Source organism: Chiroxiphia lanceolata, chromosome 2 (genome assembly GCF_009829145.1).
Source record: "Chiroxiphia lanceolata isolate bChiLan1 chromosome 2, bChiLan1.pri, whole genome shotgun sequence".
Lineage (NCBI taxonomy): Eukaryota > Metazoa > Chordata > Aves > Passeriformes > Pipridae > Chiroxiphia > Chiroxiphia lanceolata.
The window spans coordinates 15377618-15394351 of record NC_045638.1 but is presented as its reverse complement, the minus strand read 5'-3'; the positions used below and the strand labels follow the sequence as shown (position 1 = coordinate 15394351).

Below are 16734 nucleotides of genomic sequence, written 5' to 3'. Positions count from 1 at the left end.
TATGAGATTATGTCTACGCTGAGGAGCAAACTACAGCTTTATTCTACACAGAGACTGGAATTTTCAGAAAGTGTTTCTGAGGATGAAAATACAAATAATTAATGAATTATTTTGCATATACTGTCTAGAAACACAACTGATAATCACACAATTTTCTAATACAAATACCAGTACTTTACTGAAATATTTACATATAGCAGCATATCTACATTACGTTTTTGTGGGAGAATACTGATATTTTGGTAACACTTTAAATTTGTAAAGACAACTTTCTATGAAATTTTGAATGGATCACTGCAAAACTGATCCATTCAAATTCTATATTTTGAATATGTAAATAGTTTCATTCTTATCTGTTTACCTTTTGGAGTTTTTGCTGTAAACTCAGGGTCAAAATAAAATGTATCTTCAGGTCTGCCAGTTGCAGGTTTAAAAGGGGGGTGAATTTCTCTCCTGTATAATTTCTGAAGAGAAGGAACACATAGTGAATGGAAAAGATACGACACCACCAAAGACTTAACCAAGAAGTTTACTGAATTAATTTTTAATTAGATACTCACATTCCAATCTATTTTGGAAAAGAATGCATGCCTCTTAATTTCTTCTACTCCATCTGGACCTGCTCCTTTTATAAGGAAGAAAAATGTCTGTGAACTATTTTCTCCTTGGTCAAAGGAATGGCTAGCAAAATTGTTTCTTATTTCTTTTGCATTAATTTTAGATGTATGACTAGCAGAAATGATAATACCTTGCTGATCACTAGAAGAGCAAACAGGCAAACTACATTCTTACTTTAAAGCCTATTTTACATAAACCCCCAAATTTATCATTGATGTTATGAATATTATGATAAAATTTAAAATATTTTGCTAAACATTTTACCTAATCTGTTTGCTGGGTTTCTTTTGAAGAGCATTCGCAGAAGACTCTGTGCTTCAGGACTCAAGAACTGGGGCATTCCAAGTTTGGCCCTATAGAGTAAAAATAATTAATAGTATACAAATATATTTAGGTGAGAATCAACTCTGCATTCTCCCTTCCTTTGTCATTCAAAAAATCTGTAACAAAGCAGCATTACCGAGAAATTGCCTTCAGACATCAGATACAGAGCAAAAGTGCTGTCAGTCATGTAAACATGTCATGTAAACAGGGGTTTGTTTTGGTTTTGTTTTTTTTGAATAGTATAATATTTTCAGTAATGACTCAGGAACTTAAGCAGAGGAAGAGGTAGCAAAACACATAGAGAAGAATAGTTACAGGATAACAGTTTACAAACTTATAAATTTTTGTAATATGCTTTGATTCATTTATAGGTCCAGTTATTACCAAATGACCATTCTGATAGTTCATATAACAGACAGTTTAGAAGGAGTAAGAAAATTACCACAACAGGACATATACTAAGAGAACACAGGAAAAACAACAGGAAACCTAAGCTAGATAGCACCAACTGATTTAAGGTAGGACATTTTAAAAGATCAGCAGGTAAAAAAACCTAAAAAAGATCACTCCTTTTTTCTTTTTACTCCCCTCCCCAGTCTATTTCAAATATCATTTTTCCAGCTTGCCAGTCTTCAATTTTTCGATTTAAGTTTTTGTAGTTCTGTCATTTAGTTTCGTTTTGTAATTCTTGCCATATTTTTCTCCTCTCCCCTTAACACTGAGTCTCCATTCTCTCACTGTTACAAGGGCTCACTTATTCTTACAACAATAATAATAGTAAGGAGGGATATAAATGCCTCCTTTCCATCACTAATTCAACCTGTACCTTGTTTTTTTCTGTAACAGTCCACGACACAAGCTTTGTGTAGGTTTCAGTCAGAAGACATGATCTGCCTTGTATTTGAGGTATTTGTAGATGTCCATCTCCGTGACACTTCAGCAAGTGCCTATGTGTTGCCACTGGTTCACTCTTCATTACTTTAAAACTAGAATTTGCAATATTTTCCATTCCTTTCAGCATTAAAAAAGTCAGGGGCAGGGAAGGGGAAAAGTCTGAAAAACTTTGCCTTCTTTGGGCTCTTCAGTAGCTACAGGCAGATCAAGGCCACCAGTGGAGTGGAGGAATGGGTAGTGGGCTATCCAATGCTTCCTGATTGGAATGCACTACTAGCAGTTAAATTCTTACTCATGCATTTTATATTTTGTGATACCATTGCATGTTCATGTGATGTCATTTCTGCTCATAGTCAAGCATCACAGAGCTGCACTGAAAGCAGGGAACACACTGTCTGCAAAAGCACAATGGTAACATTTACAATGTTACTGAAGGACTGCGAACAGACAAGTATGATAGGACTGTGCTGGGGTGGGTGGGAATCTTTGTCCTGTTATAATCCAAAACAGCTCCAACATGAGGATGCAGCCCTGGAGGTTTAGCATGAAAGGTCAACTGCCTAGAAAAATCTAAAACCAGGCCAAAACCAATTGCAATCAATCTATTGGAGAAGTGACTCAATAAACAGAAACAAAGGACTGGTATGTACTGCAGTCCACAGAGGAGTGAGTTAGAGGCCCTTGTGCAAACTACAGGGATTATGACTCTCATTGCTCCTTTTCCATCGTGAAGGAGCACCTTTCACAAAATCCTGTACTGGACATTGACACAGCAGAAGAAAAGGCAATCACCAGGTCCTCAGAGTTCCTATGTCATGCAACTACATGAGTGACAGCAATTTTTTTCTGACATTCCTGATGGACAACAACAAAGTTTTCTATGAAGGCATACCTCTTCAGTAAAGAGAAAATATGTTTTAAAAATTGAACTTTATTGCTGCAACCTGTGATTTCTTCACACTACAGAGTTTCTCAGTTTTAGGTAAAACACACAAGAAAAAACAAAAACTTGTCTTGATAATGTTGAGAGAAATAAAGAACCCAAAAAACCATGTATTGTAAGAAGAATGCATTTTCTGTGGATTTTTAGGAACAGAAGGTAAGAAAAGCAATATATCTTAAATGATAGACTATGAAAATATCAGTTCATATGCACACCTGTCCATTTTAAAGTTTTACAAAAAATTTAAGGAAAAATATACCAGTATGCAGAAAATAAAAAGAGAACATATAGCTAGAAAAAACAAGTGTGAACTTATCAGAAAACACTTTAAAATATCTTCTGTTTTTCAGCTGTTTATACTACCAACAACAAAATACTTCTATGTGTGTACTATTCATAAGCGTAGAAAACATTAAAAGAGGGTAAAATACCTTTACATCATAAAACACACTGCACACTTTCTGTGCAGCTATTTGAAACTAATAACAATTACAAAGACTAGAAGGTGAAAAAATAAAGTTGGCAAGGGAATGAAGAGATTCATGCTCAAAGGAAATCTGAAAGTAATTACAGAATCATAGCATCCTATAATGGTTTAGGTTGGAAAAGACCTTTAATACCATCAGGCCCAAGCATTAGCCCAGCAGTCTCAAGTCCACCACAAAACCATGTCCCTAAGTGCCACACCTACACATCTTTTTAAAAACCTCCACGGGATGGTGACTGCACCACTTCCCTGGGCAGCCTGTCTCAATGCTTGACAACCCCTTCTGTGAAGAAACTTTTCTTTTAATGCAGTCTAAACCTCCCCATGCACAACTTGAGGTCATTTCCTCTCGTCCTGCCATTTCTTATTTGGGAAAAGGGACCGACCCCCATCTCACTACAAACTCCTTTTAGGTAGTTGTAAAGAGGGATAAGGTCTCCCCTGAGCCTCCTTTTCTCCAGGCTAAACAACCCCAGCTCCCTCAGCTGCAGGGATCTGCAGCTTGTGCTCCAGACCCTTCATCAGCTCCATTGCCCTCCTCTGGACTTGCTTCTTATTCACTTGCTTCACTGTCCTTATTGTACTGAGGAGCCCAAAACCTCACCAGTGACAAGTACAGGGGGACAGTTGCTGCCCTGGTCCTGATGGCCACCTGATTTCTAATACAAGCCAGGATGCCATTGGCCTTCTTGGCCACCTGGGCACATGGCTGGCTCATGTTCAGCTGTTGACCTCTGCACAGCTTTCCAGCCACTCTTCCCTAAGACTAGAGTGTTGCATGGGGTTGTTGTGACCCAAGTGCAGGACCCGGCATTTGGCCTTATTGAACCTCACACAATTGGCCTCGGCCCATTGATCCAGCCTGTCCAGATCCCTCTGTAGAGCCTTCCTACCGTCCAACAGATCCACATTCCCTCTCACCCAACTTGGGATCACCTGCAAACTGAGGTGCCCTTGATTCCCTTGTCCAGATTGTTGATAAAGATGTTTAACAGGACTGGCCCCAAAACCCAGTCCTGGGGAACACCACCTGTGACCAGTCACCAGCCCAATGTAATTCCATTCACCACCACTCTCTGTGCTCTCAAAGACTATGAATATCAATTAACTGGGGAGATGCAACGAGAATATTCTACATGGCAGCTGAATACAGAAGATATTTATAGCAACAGTGAAAAGACTGCTGAGGAACAGAGTGGAGTCACATGCAAGCAAAGGGAAGAAAAGAAAGATGTGACTCATGAGACATGGATAGAAAAAAATGCATGGCTCCTGAAACAAGTGAGAGTGCAGTAGAATTATCTCAGACTAGCTTCTTGTAAATAGGAGGTGGTGAGAATTGCTGTGAATAGACAGAACCTTTTAGTTAAAAACATTGAATAATCACAACATGAAGCTTTGAACTGGCATGGTGCTGAGCCAGCAGAAGAAAGTAGCATCACTAAATATACTTGCAAATAAGATGAGGAAGAAAAGCAAGGGCAAAGAAAAACATAACTTATGCATTATGAAAGCAAAAGCAAGGAAAAGAATGAGTTTGTTTTCTAGCGGTTTTCACATACTAATTCCTTAGAAAAAATATGAAAGAATTTCATATATTTACTTTTCAAAACAGGCTGTTGGTGTAGAAGAAATGTCGACTTTGATATACAGGTAGACAAGTGGTAACAGGACTAAGAACAATGATAATCAATAAAGCAGAAAACAAATAAGAAAACTAAAATAGTCTTACAAGCTTTCATGGAAAAAAAATGGTATTAGTTAAAAATGGATGGAAACAGAGAAGTGAACCTATGATATGAGGAAACAGACTTGTTTGCACAGTGTTTGGCTACAGTCCCAAAAACAGGGCAGTTACGCCATAAGTTGTATTAGTTTAGAGAATATGTGGGGAATCAGCAGGGAAAAAAAAGCAGACCTTCATTAGCAAAAACAAGAACATTAACTGCATGAAGGAAAGCCATTTCCACAATACAGCTAATGCAAAATCTATACTGAAAATAGCCAAGGGGAAAACTGGAGCTTGGGCAAGCTATAGGAGAGCACGGAAGGGAGGATGCACTTTAGCAAATAGGGGAAGTATTGGAGAAGCAAGCTGTTGGTAGCACCATTAATATAAAGAAGTAGGGTGAGGAGCTGGTAAGACAAAGAAGGAGAAAAAATACTTTCTCAAAAAGCCCCAAAAACCTAAAACAAAGGAAAAAAAACCACCAAGGAAAAAACGCACAGGTTATCAAAAAGGATAAGAAAGTTAAAAAATATTATGGAAATAAGATGGGAAAGATCATATGGTTGAAGTTATTATTACAGATTAAAGAGCTGCTATGAAATTCTTTGTACCTGGTATGGGGGAGGAATAGAAAAGCAAATTAGATAGGCGGCAAAGGGAATTAATAATATGGAATAGGGAGTGAGGATTTACCAGTACCTTTGAAAATGAGGGAAGAGTAGAAATTAGATATTGCAGCCCGGAGGGCATCCCTGTAGAATACCTGATGAGATATATAAATAAGAGTGTACTCACTTGAGAATCATAGTCATGGTTTCTTTTCTGTCTTTCCCTTGGAAAGGTAGAGTACCAGTGAGCATTTCAAACTGTATAGAGTAAAACTTTCATCAATTACATTACCTGGACAAAAACTAATTTTTGACAAAACTACTTAGCATCTTAACCTTCCAAAATTCATGCATGTTAACAATCAAGTCTGTGCAAAACAACTTCATTGTACAGTTTAAATTGCTACAAACATTGAGCAGCCTTTGCCATTTTTAAAGCTGCAAAATATTTTCCTATATTGATACCTTGCTTTACATACTTTTACCTGAACAATTTAGACTATAACTTTCTGTGTTTCAATTCTGCCTAAAAAGTTTATTCTTGGAAGACTTGATCTACACAGCTGTACTTTTAGTTTTCAACAAAGTGGGGGGTAGGGAAAAAGATTCCCCTTTCAAAAGTTAGTGATGATTTCTCCTCATGCAGAGATTTTTAAAAAGGTCAAAATTTTTAAAATTGGCATGTACATAGCCTTTGTTGAAAAGGGGGAAAGGTTAGTTGATTGACAAAGACATGCATGATGAAAAGTGGTTACTGTATGCATACAGTGGAAATAAAGCCTGAAGGAACACGCAAGAGCTACACAATATGTACATGCACATTCTACAGTGCCTTGTAATAAGCAACAGACACTGTTAAAATACTGATTTGTTCTGAAAGTGACTGAGTAAAAATAGATAAATATAAAGGCACTTCTGTTGGGCTGCAGTATAATGCAGGGATATCAGGTCTAAGTGAGGTCTAGTGAAAGCAGTCTGGCAGCAGTCATGGCAGCCAGACTCCTAGGCAGAAATCATGATTTTTTTTGCTTTAAGAACTGCAAAATAACATAGTTCAATGAAATTTCATGTCATACAGTTAAAGACATAAAAATTAAAATAATTATAAAGGAGTCCTCTGAACAGCTTATGCAAACTTAAGTCATACTGAACACAAGCTATCCTATTCCTCTTTTCTGGTACGACCCAGACATTCAGCTTTTTAAACATTAAAAATGTACATGGATAACTTGAATGAATAATGTGTGACTGTAGTATTCTCAGATCTGCAATAAGAGCATGAAGTTGCACTAAAAGTATTCTTTAAAGTATTCTTTAAGTATTTTTTAAAATAAATTTTAAACTTCTTACTGCTATTTCTTCACTACTACTATATATTTTATACCCTTAAACAATAGTTTTCCAAGATATATTCAAAAAATTTAAATTTAGTAATAATGCCAACATGAAAGAAAACTACTTTTAACTTTAATACTTTAAAGTTAAGACAATTGTCAGGACGATGTGCGAGGTATAAGGAAGAAAAAAATTTTTTTGTTTGTTTCTGGTCTTTCACAAGTTGCACTTGAAAGAAAACCACTTTTTAAAAGGTAAATTTGTAGTGCTGCATGTTTTGAAATATAAAGTTCTTTGGCAAGCTCCTAATTTGTCACAAGCATAAACATTTGTATTAACAGCTCAGCATATGTATTCTTTGTTGCCCTTCTCAAATACTATATTCCAACATTATGTGCCCATAGTACTTTAAAGTAAGCCAGTGTTGACCTTCCCTAGTTATAATGTTTTATTTCAGCAGGACAGTATCTCAATGCTTCTGAAAACTTTAAATGAATGCTTTTAGATGTATGGCATCCCTTAAAACTGTCACCATTTTAAAGGACAAATTGCAATACATTTCTCAACAATGGCTTAAATATTACTTCGTTTCTAGCAGCACAAGAAAAGAGGCCAAATGGTTTGTTGACATATCTTTAGAGTCTCTCTTTCTATGCTATAATTTCTGCTCAATCTAGATACTGTGTACTTACACCACACCAACTGTCACTTGAAGTCTTGATCAACACAGAAAGTAATTAAGAATGATTTAAAACTGGATACATACAGATTGTCTATGCAAATTACAAACTAGAAATGCAACAAAAATATGTCTTAGAGAAAACTGCACTGTATTTCATATACTAATTCAGAGAATTTGTTTTTGTTTTTTTTTTTTTTTTGTTTGTTTGTTTTTTTTTAAGGTCATATTTTTGTATTCAAAGTAGAAGCCAAAGTGCTTAACATGCAGCACACTTAGACTGTGAAAGCTACATCTAACATCTTTCAGCCATTTTTAATTTTGCCATATGCACTTGATAAACACAAAATTATGTTTTCCAGCTTTATAAAGTAAAGCTGAAGTTTAATTACGTTAGTATTATCAACAACAGATATTCTGCAACTACACTGTAATTATCTTTTAATTGACTGTGTTCTTACTGATATGTGCAGTTGTGAGGAGTGTGTGTGCGTGTCTGGAGAGAGTTTAGTTTTCAGGTGCTACTTTTACATAGTCAGTTTTCAGATCACAACAGCATTCTAAATGATTAAAAAGTGATAGGATGACCTATTTTCAGACACAAGAGTCTTTCTTGTACTATAAAGCACACACAGTTGCACTGTTGCAGTCATTTAGCAGAAGCAGTAAGAAACAAAACCATTTTCTTTAAAAATACAATTATTTAATCTCTACGTCAAAAATAAACACAAAGATTTTAATATTAAAAGCCCTTCAGCATTCCTCAAATACCAAACATGATCTATTAATTATTCTTTTTCAAATTCATATTCCATATACATATTATTTCCCCCAACCCTGCAACTTCATAGTAACTAACCCTTGTAGAAACACCATAAGCAACTGAGCAACTATATCCCAGGTCAGTTCAGTGTCATTTAGATTATTGTGATGTGTGAAAACAACAGTTGTCATTATTCCACTAAGTTTTAATTACACTGTAGGCTCTAATTAGAAAGGTACTGATCTTCTTTTTCCTCCTGAAAGTAAATTCAAATTTAAAATTTGCATCTAAATTTCTTCCCTGTTTTGGAATAGACAGTATTTTTTCTGTATACTTCAGTATTCCTCTTGGTCTCCATAACATTCAAACTACTATAGATGCAAATATATAAACATATATAAATGCAAAGTATTTGAATTAAATGATGATAAAAATATGGCATATTGTTGGTGTGGATACGAAACCTAGTCTGTGTTCTCGATCCAAACTCTGTGGTATTATTCATTTCATATAATTTAGACTTCCTTTGTAGAATTCATGTAGAGCTCACCTTAAAGGTTAGTGTTTTATTTGTTTCACCAAACCTTGCAAAGCACAGTCTTGTTATTATTTACATTTACCAGAAACCTACCATTAAAACACCAAAAGACCACCAGTCTGCACTCTGTGTATGGCCTCGTCTGTTAACAACTTCTGGTGCCATATATTCCACTGTTCCACAAAAAGAGTAGGCTTTTTTTTCATGATCAATTGACTCCTTACTTAAGCCAAAATCTGAAAGGGAAAAAAATAGTTCCAACTGTAAATACATTAAAAAAAAAAAAAAAAAAAAATCGCTCATGGTTGATACTTTTACTATAATGTGAAGTGTTATGCTTATATCATTTGTATATAAAACCAAATACTAATATGGGAATTACAGAATTCTCCTCTCCTCCCTACATTATCATAGGTCATATAACATCAGATATACTTCTTAAGCAGATATCTTATTGAAATATTTATGCATTTCATTTATTTCAATTACACTATTCTCTCCACAGCTAAGTTACTTATCAGTTAAAATGACTTATTTACTTTTTATTTACTTTACTTATTTCACCATATTGGTTTACCAAAAGAAAAATGCAAAGATTTTATGATGAGCAGAAAAGATCCAGGTATTGCAATTTCCCTTTATTCACCTGTCAATTTGATGTGTCCTTCCTCATCCAGCAGGATGCTAAAAACCAAAAAATAATATAAAAATTAATTAAAATATCTTTTAACTGTTTTGGACAATGTAGTGATGACATTTAGGAATAAACAGAACAGCACACACAAAGACAAGCAGCATTGAACAAGCATGAAAATGAGTTATTAGAAGATACTTTCAAACTACACTTTTTCTTTTCTCTCAATTCTTTCTTTTCAAAGATAATGAAAGAATCAGTTTATCAAAGTTTTGTTTAACCATTTGGTTAAATTCAATACGTAGTAACATTTATCTTGAACTTTCAGTTTTGGCCATCTGCTGCACATGGAGCTTTATCACAATTGTTAGAGATGTGGTTCTGTTTCTTTTACACAAGGTATGTTTTCGTATGCCTACAAAACAGGTCTCAATTTGTTATTACCATTTCAGAGGGTGTCGAGCATTTCAAATAACATCAAGTAATAAATATTTTCATGTTGTACCAAAGGACAGGACCCACAGGCCCTATACTTGGAGCAGGCCTTGTGCTTCCATGTTTTCATTTAAATCACAAGAACGGCCACATTTCAAGATGCCAAACTAGCCTTAACCACCACTGAATAGAATCACATTTCCAAGCATGCAAAGTGCTCAAGAATTGGATTTTGTAACATCCCCTACACAGTTTCTCCAGCTTCTCCTGTGAGAAGCTGCACTTCATCCTGGGGATGAGACATGACCCAGGCACTTGTCCACTTCTCCATCCTTTTCCTCTTTGCAGTTTCCCTGGTGGGAAACAGCCCCACAATATAGACACAGCCTGTAAGAATTACTCTTGTTACTCCCTTATCCATAATTTACAAGTAATTTCAACATTTGGCTTTTTTTTTTTAATTGAATGCACCCAAGATTTAAACCCAAGGCTAGGTATAGACAAATAGTATTTAAAAAAAACCAAAACAAAAACAAAACCCCCCCATGTTTGAGGCAGTAGCTATTTAGTCTTCTGTCAATTACTATTTCATCCTTTTCCTCTTGGAAGTTAATGTTAGCAAAATAACTGAAGTTCTCTCACTTTGCTTTCTGAAGATCATTTTCCACATGTTCAGCTTATTTTTCCTCACTTCAGAATTACTTAACAGAACACTCCCATAGCTTAAACAGAATTCATTCCCTGTTCATTTTTAAGTGCAATCCCATGCCAAAACTCTGTAATTTCCTGATTTGAGCAGGAATCTTTCCATTCTTGTCAGTCAGGGCTAAACATTTTTCATAATTTTCTCCTTTACATCTTCTAGAACTCAAAAAAAAAAATTATATGGACTACAGCACTTGGCATATCACTCTGAAGCAAGATGCTCTTAGAACCACAGAAAAGTTAAGGTTGGAAAAGACCTTTAAGATCAAGTCCAACCATCAACTCAGCATCACCACATTCAACATTAAATCATGTCCTCAAGCACCATATGCACACATTTCTTGAATACTTCAAAGGATGGTGACTCAACCACTTCCCTGGGCAGCCTGTCCCAGTGCTTGACAACCCTTTCAATGAAGAAATTTTTCCTAATATCCAGTCTAAACCTCCTCTGGTGCAACATTTCCCCTAGTCACCTTTTATCTGGGAGAAGAGGCCAACCCCCAGTACAATCTCCTTTCAGGTAGTTGTAAAGACCCCCTTTTTCTCCTGGCTAAACAACCCCAGTTCCCTCAGTCACCCCTTGTAAGACTTGTGCTCCAGATCCTTCACCAGCTCCACTGCCCTTCTCTGGACATGCTCCAACACTTCAATGTCTTTCTTGTAGTGAGGAGCCCAGAACTAGACACAGGATTTGAGGTGTGGCCTCACCAGTGCCAAGTACAGGAGGACAATCACTGCCCTGGTCCTGCTGGCCACACTATTTCTGACACAAGCCAGGATGCCATTGGCCTTCTTGGCCACCTGGGAACACTGTCACCTCACGTTCAGCCAGCTGTCAAACAGCATTTCCAGGATGCTTTTCCACCAGGCAGCTTTCTAGCCACTCTTCCCCAAGCCTGGAGCATCACATAGGGTTGTTGTGACCACATAGGGTTGTTGTGACCCAAGTGCAGGACCTGGCACTTGGCCTCATTGAAGCTCATACAGTTGGCCCTGGCCCATCCAGCCAGCCTGTCCTGATCCCTCTGTTAGAGCCTTCCTACCCTCCAGCAGATCAACACTCCTACCCAACTAAGTCTGTCAACTTGCTTAGGGTGCTCTCAATCCCCTTGCCCAGGTCATCAAGGAAGATGTTAAACAGGACTGGCCCCAACCAACACTGAGCCCTGGGGAACAGCACTTGTGATCGGCCACCAGCTGGATGTAACTCCAATCCCCACCACTCTCTGGGCCCAGCCACCCAGCCAGTTTTATACCCAGTGAAGAATGCACCCACTCACACCACAGGAAGCCAGTTTCTCCAGCAGAGTGCTGTGGGAAATGGTGTCCAAGGCTTTACTGAAGTTTAGGTAGACAACATTCACAGCCTTTCCCTCACATCCACTAAGCAGGTCACTTTGTCACAGAAGGATATCAAGCTGGTCAATCAGAACCTAACTTTCATAACACATTTCTAACATATCAATAATTCTTGCATCCTTGCTGCCGCATGGATCCCCATCCCCTACCTCCAATGATACGGCAGATGGAAGGACCTTGGTAGCACACTGTCCTTCAAACTGGGATGTGCCACCTCCAGGCTTATCTCTGGCTTTGTTCCCATCCTCCTTCAAACATAGTTTAAAGCTCTCTCAAGGAGCCCTCAGCTAAGGAGCCTTTTTCCCCTTTGAGACAGGTGAAATCCAACCTTTTAAGCGAAAACAGCCCACAAATCTCCCCCACCTCCGTCTGTTCAATTTATACAGTAAATTACTTAAGCTTAACAGCTGAGAAAAAGTGCATAGGTAGAAGTGCTATAGAAATGAAATCAATACACTGCATTTTTCACAGAGGAGCCTTACTTTTCTGGTTTTAGGTCCCGGTATATTATTCCAAGACTATGTAGATGGTCTAAAGCAAGTGCTAATTCTGCCAAGTAAAATTTAACATCATCTTCTGTGAACATCACCTGAAAAAGCAACACAATATGTTTTACATGTGAATCTGTAAAGCTTACACCAGCACTAACACTAAACAACAACAACAGTAGTTTTTCAGAATTGCTCTTCATAATACTTGAATTCATTTCTATACACGACACTAGAAATTCAAATTTATTGGTGACACAAAATCTAGGATTTTATAACCCATAATATTTCATACTTGAAATACTTGGACATATTTGAAAAATAATTTTGAAGCCAATATATTATTCTTTCTGCAAAATAGGAGGTTAGCTGTTTCTGATTGTTCCAGAGAACAATTGTAGTAGGATTGACAAATTTTGGAAGCCCTTAAAGAACGTGACTACCTCCTTGGTGGATTTGACCATTTCACTTCTAGACAACAAAGAAGTCCAAATACCTGAATTTCGTCTACAAAGTCAGAAAGACAAGAACAGCTTATGGATGTTGGTTTTGAAAATACTAAGTACTTTTAGAAAGAAGTTACAGCGATGGTAAAAGCCCCAAGATGCAACTTTAAGATGTAACTGCAGAAAAGGTAGGTCAAAGGGCAAACTAAGGAAACAGTCTATGTAAGAGCACAGGTAACAGGTAGCAATCCCACTTTTTTGGTAAGGAAGATAAACCAATCCCTGTTTACATTCATTGAAACAAACATGTTGTCCTAATTACATCAACTGTTGTGATCCCTGAGAGGAAACATTAAAATTCAACTTTTCTGGGACTGTAGAAAAAGATAAAAATAAAAAAAGATCCTGCATGATTTGATTCTATTTCATTTACTACTCAGTTATTTTGTTTGTTTTGTTGTTAGAATTTTAGACTAATATCTTTAGGTAAAGCATATGGACCTACAAAAAAGAATGGCAATAGGGAGCAAAGATAAAAATTATTCTAAACAAGAGTTAAAAATGGACAATATAATATATTTTCCCCTTAGTATAAAGAAAAAAGCGATACCAAAGCTGGTACAAAAGGTTGTTGCTGATATTACTTCTATAAAAGAGCCAATATTTAGTACAGGCACATTCAAGAAGGGAAATTTCTATAAGAAACGTTTAAAAGCTCAAAGAATAAGATCTCATGAGGATAATACACCCCCACAACGTTCTTTAAAAGCATTGCACAGAATTCTTCTCTCCTAACCTCAAACATCTGCAGTGTAGACCTCTAGCTTCGAATTAATCACTTTTCCCTTTGTAGTCAGTAGGGAAAAAGCAACTTTTAGTTCATCTGATCTATTTTAAAATCACATGAATTGATATGAGGACAACATTAATTGCCTCCAGCATACCCGTTTCACTCATCACTTATGAATATTTCTCTTAGATTCAGGTACCTATGGTGATATTTCATATCTAACCATATTAAGTTTTATAAAATTTCAGTGGCTCAAGATGAAAAAGTCATCAGCAAGAAACGAATATACACCCTTTCTTGGGAATCAAGAATGAACTATGGATTTCAAGAGAAAAGTATCCAAGTTTTTTAACTTTTTACTTATCTGTGGCAAAACAAACTGCAAGAAGCAACTTGAAACAGATGGTTTCACCAAAATACATGTAATAATTTATGTGGTCAACACATGTAGCTTTGCAGTGGTCACCCAATTGTCCCAGATACTCTCGTAGCAAGGGAAAATGGAAGGTAACTACAATTACAAATCCAGGTTATCAGATATATATTGGATATATTTATATCTCTATCCACATATGTTGTTTCAAGTTTTTGCATGAGTGATGGCCAAAAAATCTTTTTAAAATATGATATATTAAATGTTAACATTTCTTAGGAATTATAATCAAATTAATTTGAGGTAATGAAACTCTTCAAGGTTATTATTTCCCATATCTACACAGAGATATCACCATCACGACAAAAGCAAAGCATTAACTGTTGGAAAATTACTAAAATAAGTGGGATACAATTCTTGCTTTTTCAGTATTTATAAACAATGTGATTTTGCATTCATATGTAAATTGAAAAGGATCGTATTTGACACTCAATTCTGGATATTACACCCAGACATAAATCAGTTAATTTGAATACAGTTACTTTATATAAAACCATGCTCTTTCTGAATTTTATATTTAAACATGGTAGCAATACGAGAAGAAAACTTTATCAGGTATATAAGCAGCACGGAAAGGCTGCTTGTCTAAGCCTTTTTTTTAGAAATAATGTAAATTACCTTTTCACAAAGTAACTGCTTTGTGCAAAAAACCCAATCAAACAAAAAACATAGGTGGTTAAAAAGAGATTAAAATTTTATTCAATGAAAACCAAATTTAAAAAAGTAAACTCTCCTAATTGTCTATAGACAATTTATAATCAAATTTTATCAATAGACAATTTTTCAAATTAAAAAACTTTACCTCTTTGGATAAACGTGTAAACAAGTCTCCTCCCCTGAGAAAATCCAAAATAAGATATAGCTTCCCTTCTGTTTGAAAGGCTGAAAAGATCAATTAAAAAAGTAAACATTATCTAATTTTACCCACAATCAGAAAAATAACATACCAAATAATTCACCCTTATTTTCATTACCAAAATGAAGTCTTATTTATCCTTTGGGGAGAAATGTATTTAATGAAAAAATGTATTTAAATGAATTAAGTAACTGGTCCTCTATCATGGACCAAGTAACTCCTATGTCTTGTCAAAGTAAAGCAAGTCACCAATGAAATGTCTAAAAAAATAAACTTTACTTAGGTTAGTCAGCATTTAATTCCAGATTTTGAAATAAGAAGCCAGATTTAAAAGGGCAAACTAGTAACTAATGCACCTATTTTAAAAACTCTAGAAACTCAGCTTAAGAGATTGTGTAGTTTGCAGAAGAATAAAATAGTGAAAAGTACATTATTTAAGACAGATCAGAGAGAGAGATATGAGGTTTGAACTATAGGAAAAAATGGATCCTAAAAGAAAAATGAACTGAAGAAAACCCAAACCACACCAGAAACTCCTCTATCATTTATTTCACGTTACTTTCTGCATGACAGGTTAAGAGTAGTGATATCCTCCCATCTTCCACATAAGTATTTTTTTCCAATTGCCCATACTATTAAAAGGCACATTCCCATCAATTTTGATGCAACTGGAAGTAATGCCATTGCATCTGTTTTCTATAGACTAAGCAAAACAACTAAAAGAAATAACTTAAAGTAGGACATAATAAAGATTGGTAATTTTGGAAAAGAATTGCTAGTTATTAATAACTGCTTTTTAATAGCACAAAGGGCTACAGACTCTCAGTCCCATAAAGATTTAACACGACATGAAGTCTGCCATGTGTTTACTTTGCATGAGAATTACTACACAGCAAGTCTTTGCACAATCAGGACTTAGCACACTAATGTTCTATGACTCTCAGAATCACAAAGTAAGTATTAGGTACTATCTTGACAAACACCCATTTTAATGCTATAAAAATGAATTTTCATGCAACTCACCATAATGTAATTTGACAATAAAAGGATGATTAACTTCTACTAGGATATCACGTTCCATTTTTGTCCGAACCCGATCTCGAACTACAACAGAACATGAGCAACATCAAAAAAAAATATTTACACTATGAATCAGTACTTCTCCCATGTTTCCTGAGATACTTCACATTGTATCCTGTAATATTACAACTGCCTGCAGTTGTGTACTACCTTACACAGAAGGGAATTGAGAGAGAATTTATTCCACAGTTCAGAGTTTTCTGATAAATATCTTCATGCATTTCAATCTTCCTCAAATTGTGCTACTGACAAAACTTGATGCTGGGCAAATAAATTTAACAAAAGCATGTGAGAAAACATATCTACCCTTCAGCCTGCTCCATACTTAGTTATCCTTTTAAACATTAGAGCAAAACTGCCACAGCTATGTACAGAAAACACAGCCATTTTCTCTAATGCTGAAAAGCACAGAAAATTAAAGTTATAGCAAAACAAACTTATAAATACAATTATACTACCATAAAGATGTTTATAGTGGTTTAACTCATTCAAATAACTTGCCCTATTAGGATATTAAGTAGCTACACAATTTGGAAGGGAAATTTTTTTTTCATTTCCTTTCTTTATTATGAACTTAAAATAAAAGT

The 16734-nt window shown here is 35.8% G+C and overlaps 1 protein-coding gene across 2 annotated transcripts in view; it reads right to left on the bottom strand.

The window, feature by feature from the left end:
* The window catches only part of RPS6KA3 (ribosomal protein S6 kinase A3), a 76008-nt gene that overhangs the window by 19131 nt on the left and 40143 nt on the right, over positions 1 to 16734 (bottom strand). For both annotated transcript variants that reach the window (XM_032678702.1, XM_032678704.1), the window contains 9 exons: positions 16091 to 16171; positions 15014 to 15093; positions 12537 to 12643; positions 9565 to 9602; positions 9012 to 9154; positions 5791 to 5861; positions 883 to 971; positions 561 to 625; positions 362 to 464 (listed from right to left, as the gene is read on the bottom strand). In XM_032678702.1, the coding sequence (XP_032534593.1) occupies positions 362 to 464; positions 561 to 625; positions 883 to 971; positions 5791 to 5861; positions 9012 to 9154; positions 9565 to 9602; positions 12537 to 12643; positions 15014 to 15093; positions 16091 to 16171 (777 nt within the window). The remainder of the gene's footprint in view (positions 1 to 361; positions 465 to 560; positions 626 to 882; positions 972 to 5790; positions 5862 to 9011; positions 9155 to 9564; positions 9603 to 12536; positions 12644 to 15013; positions 15094 to 16090; positions 16172 to 16734) is intronic.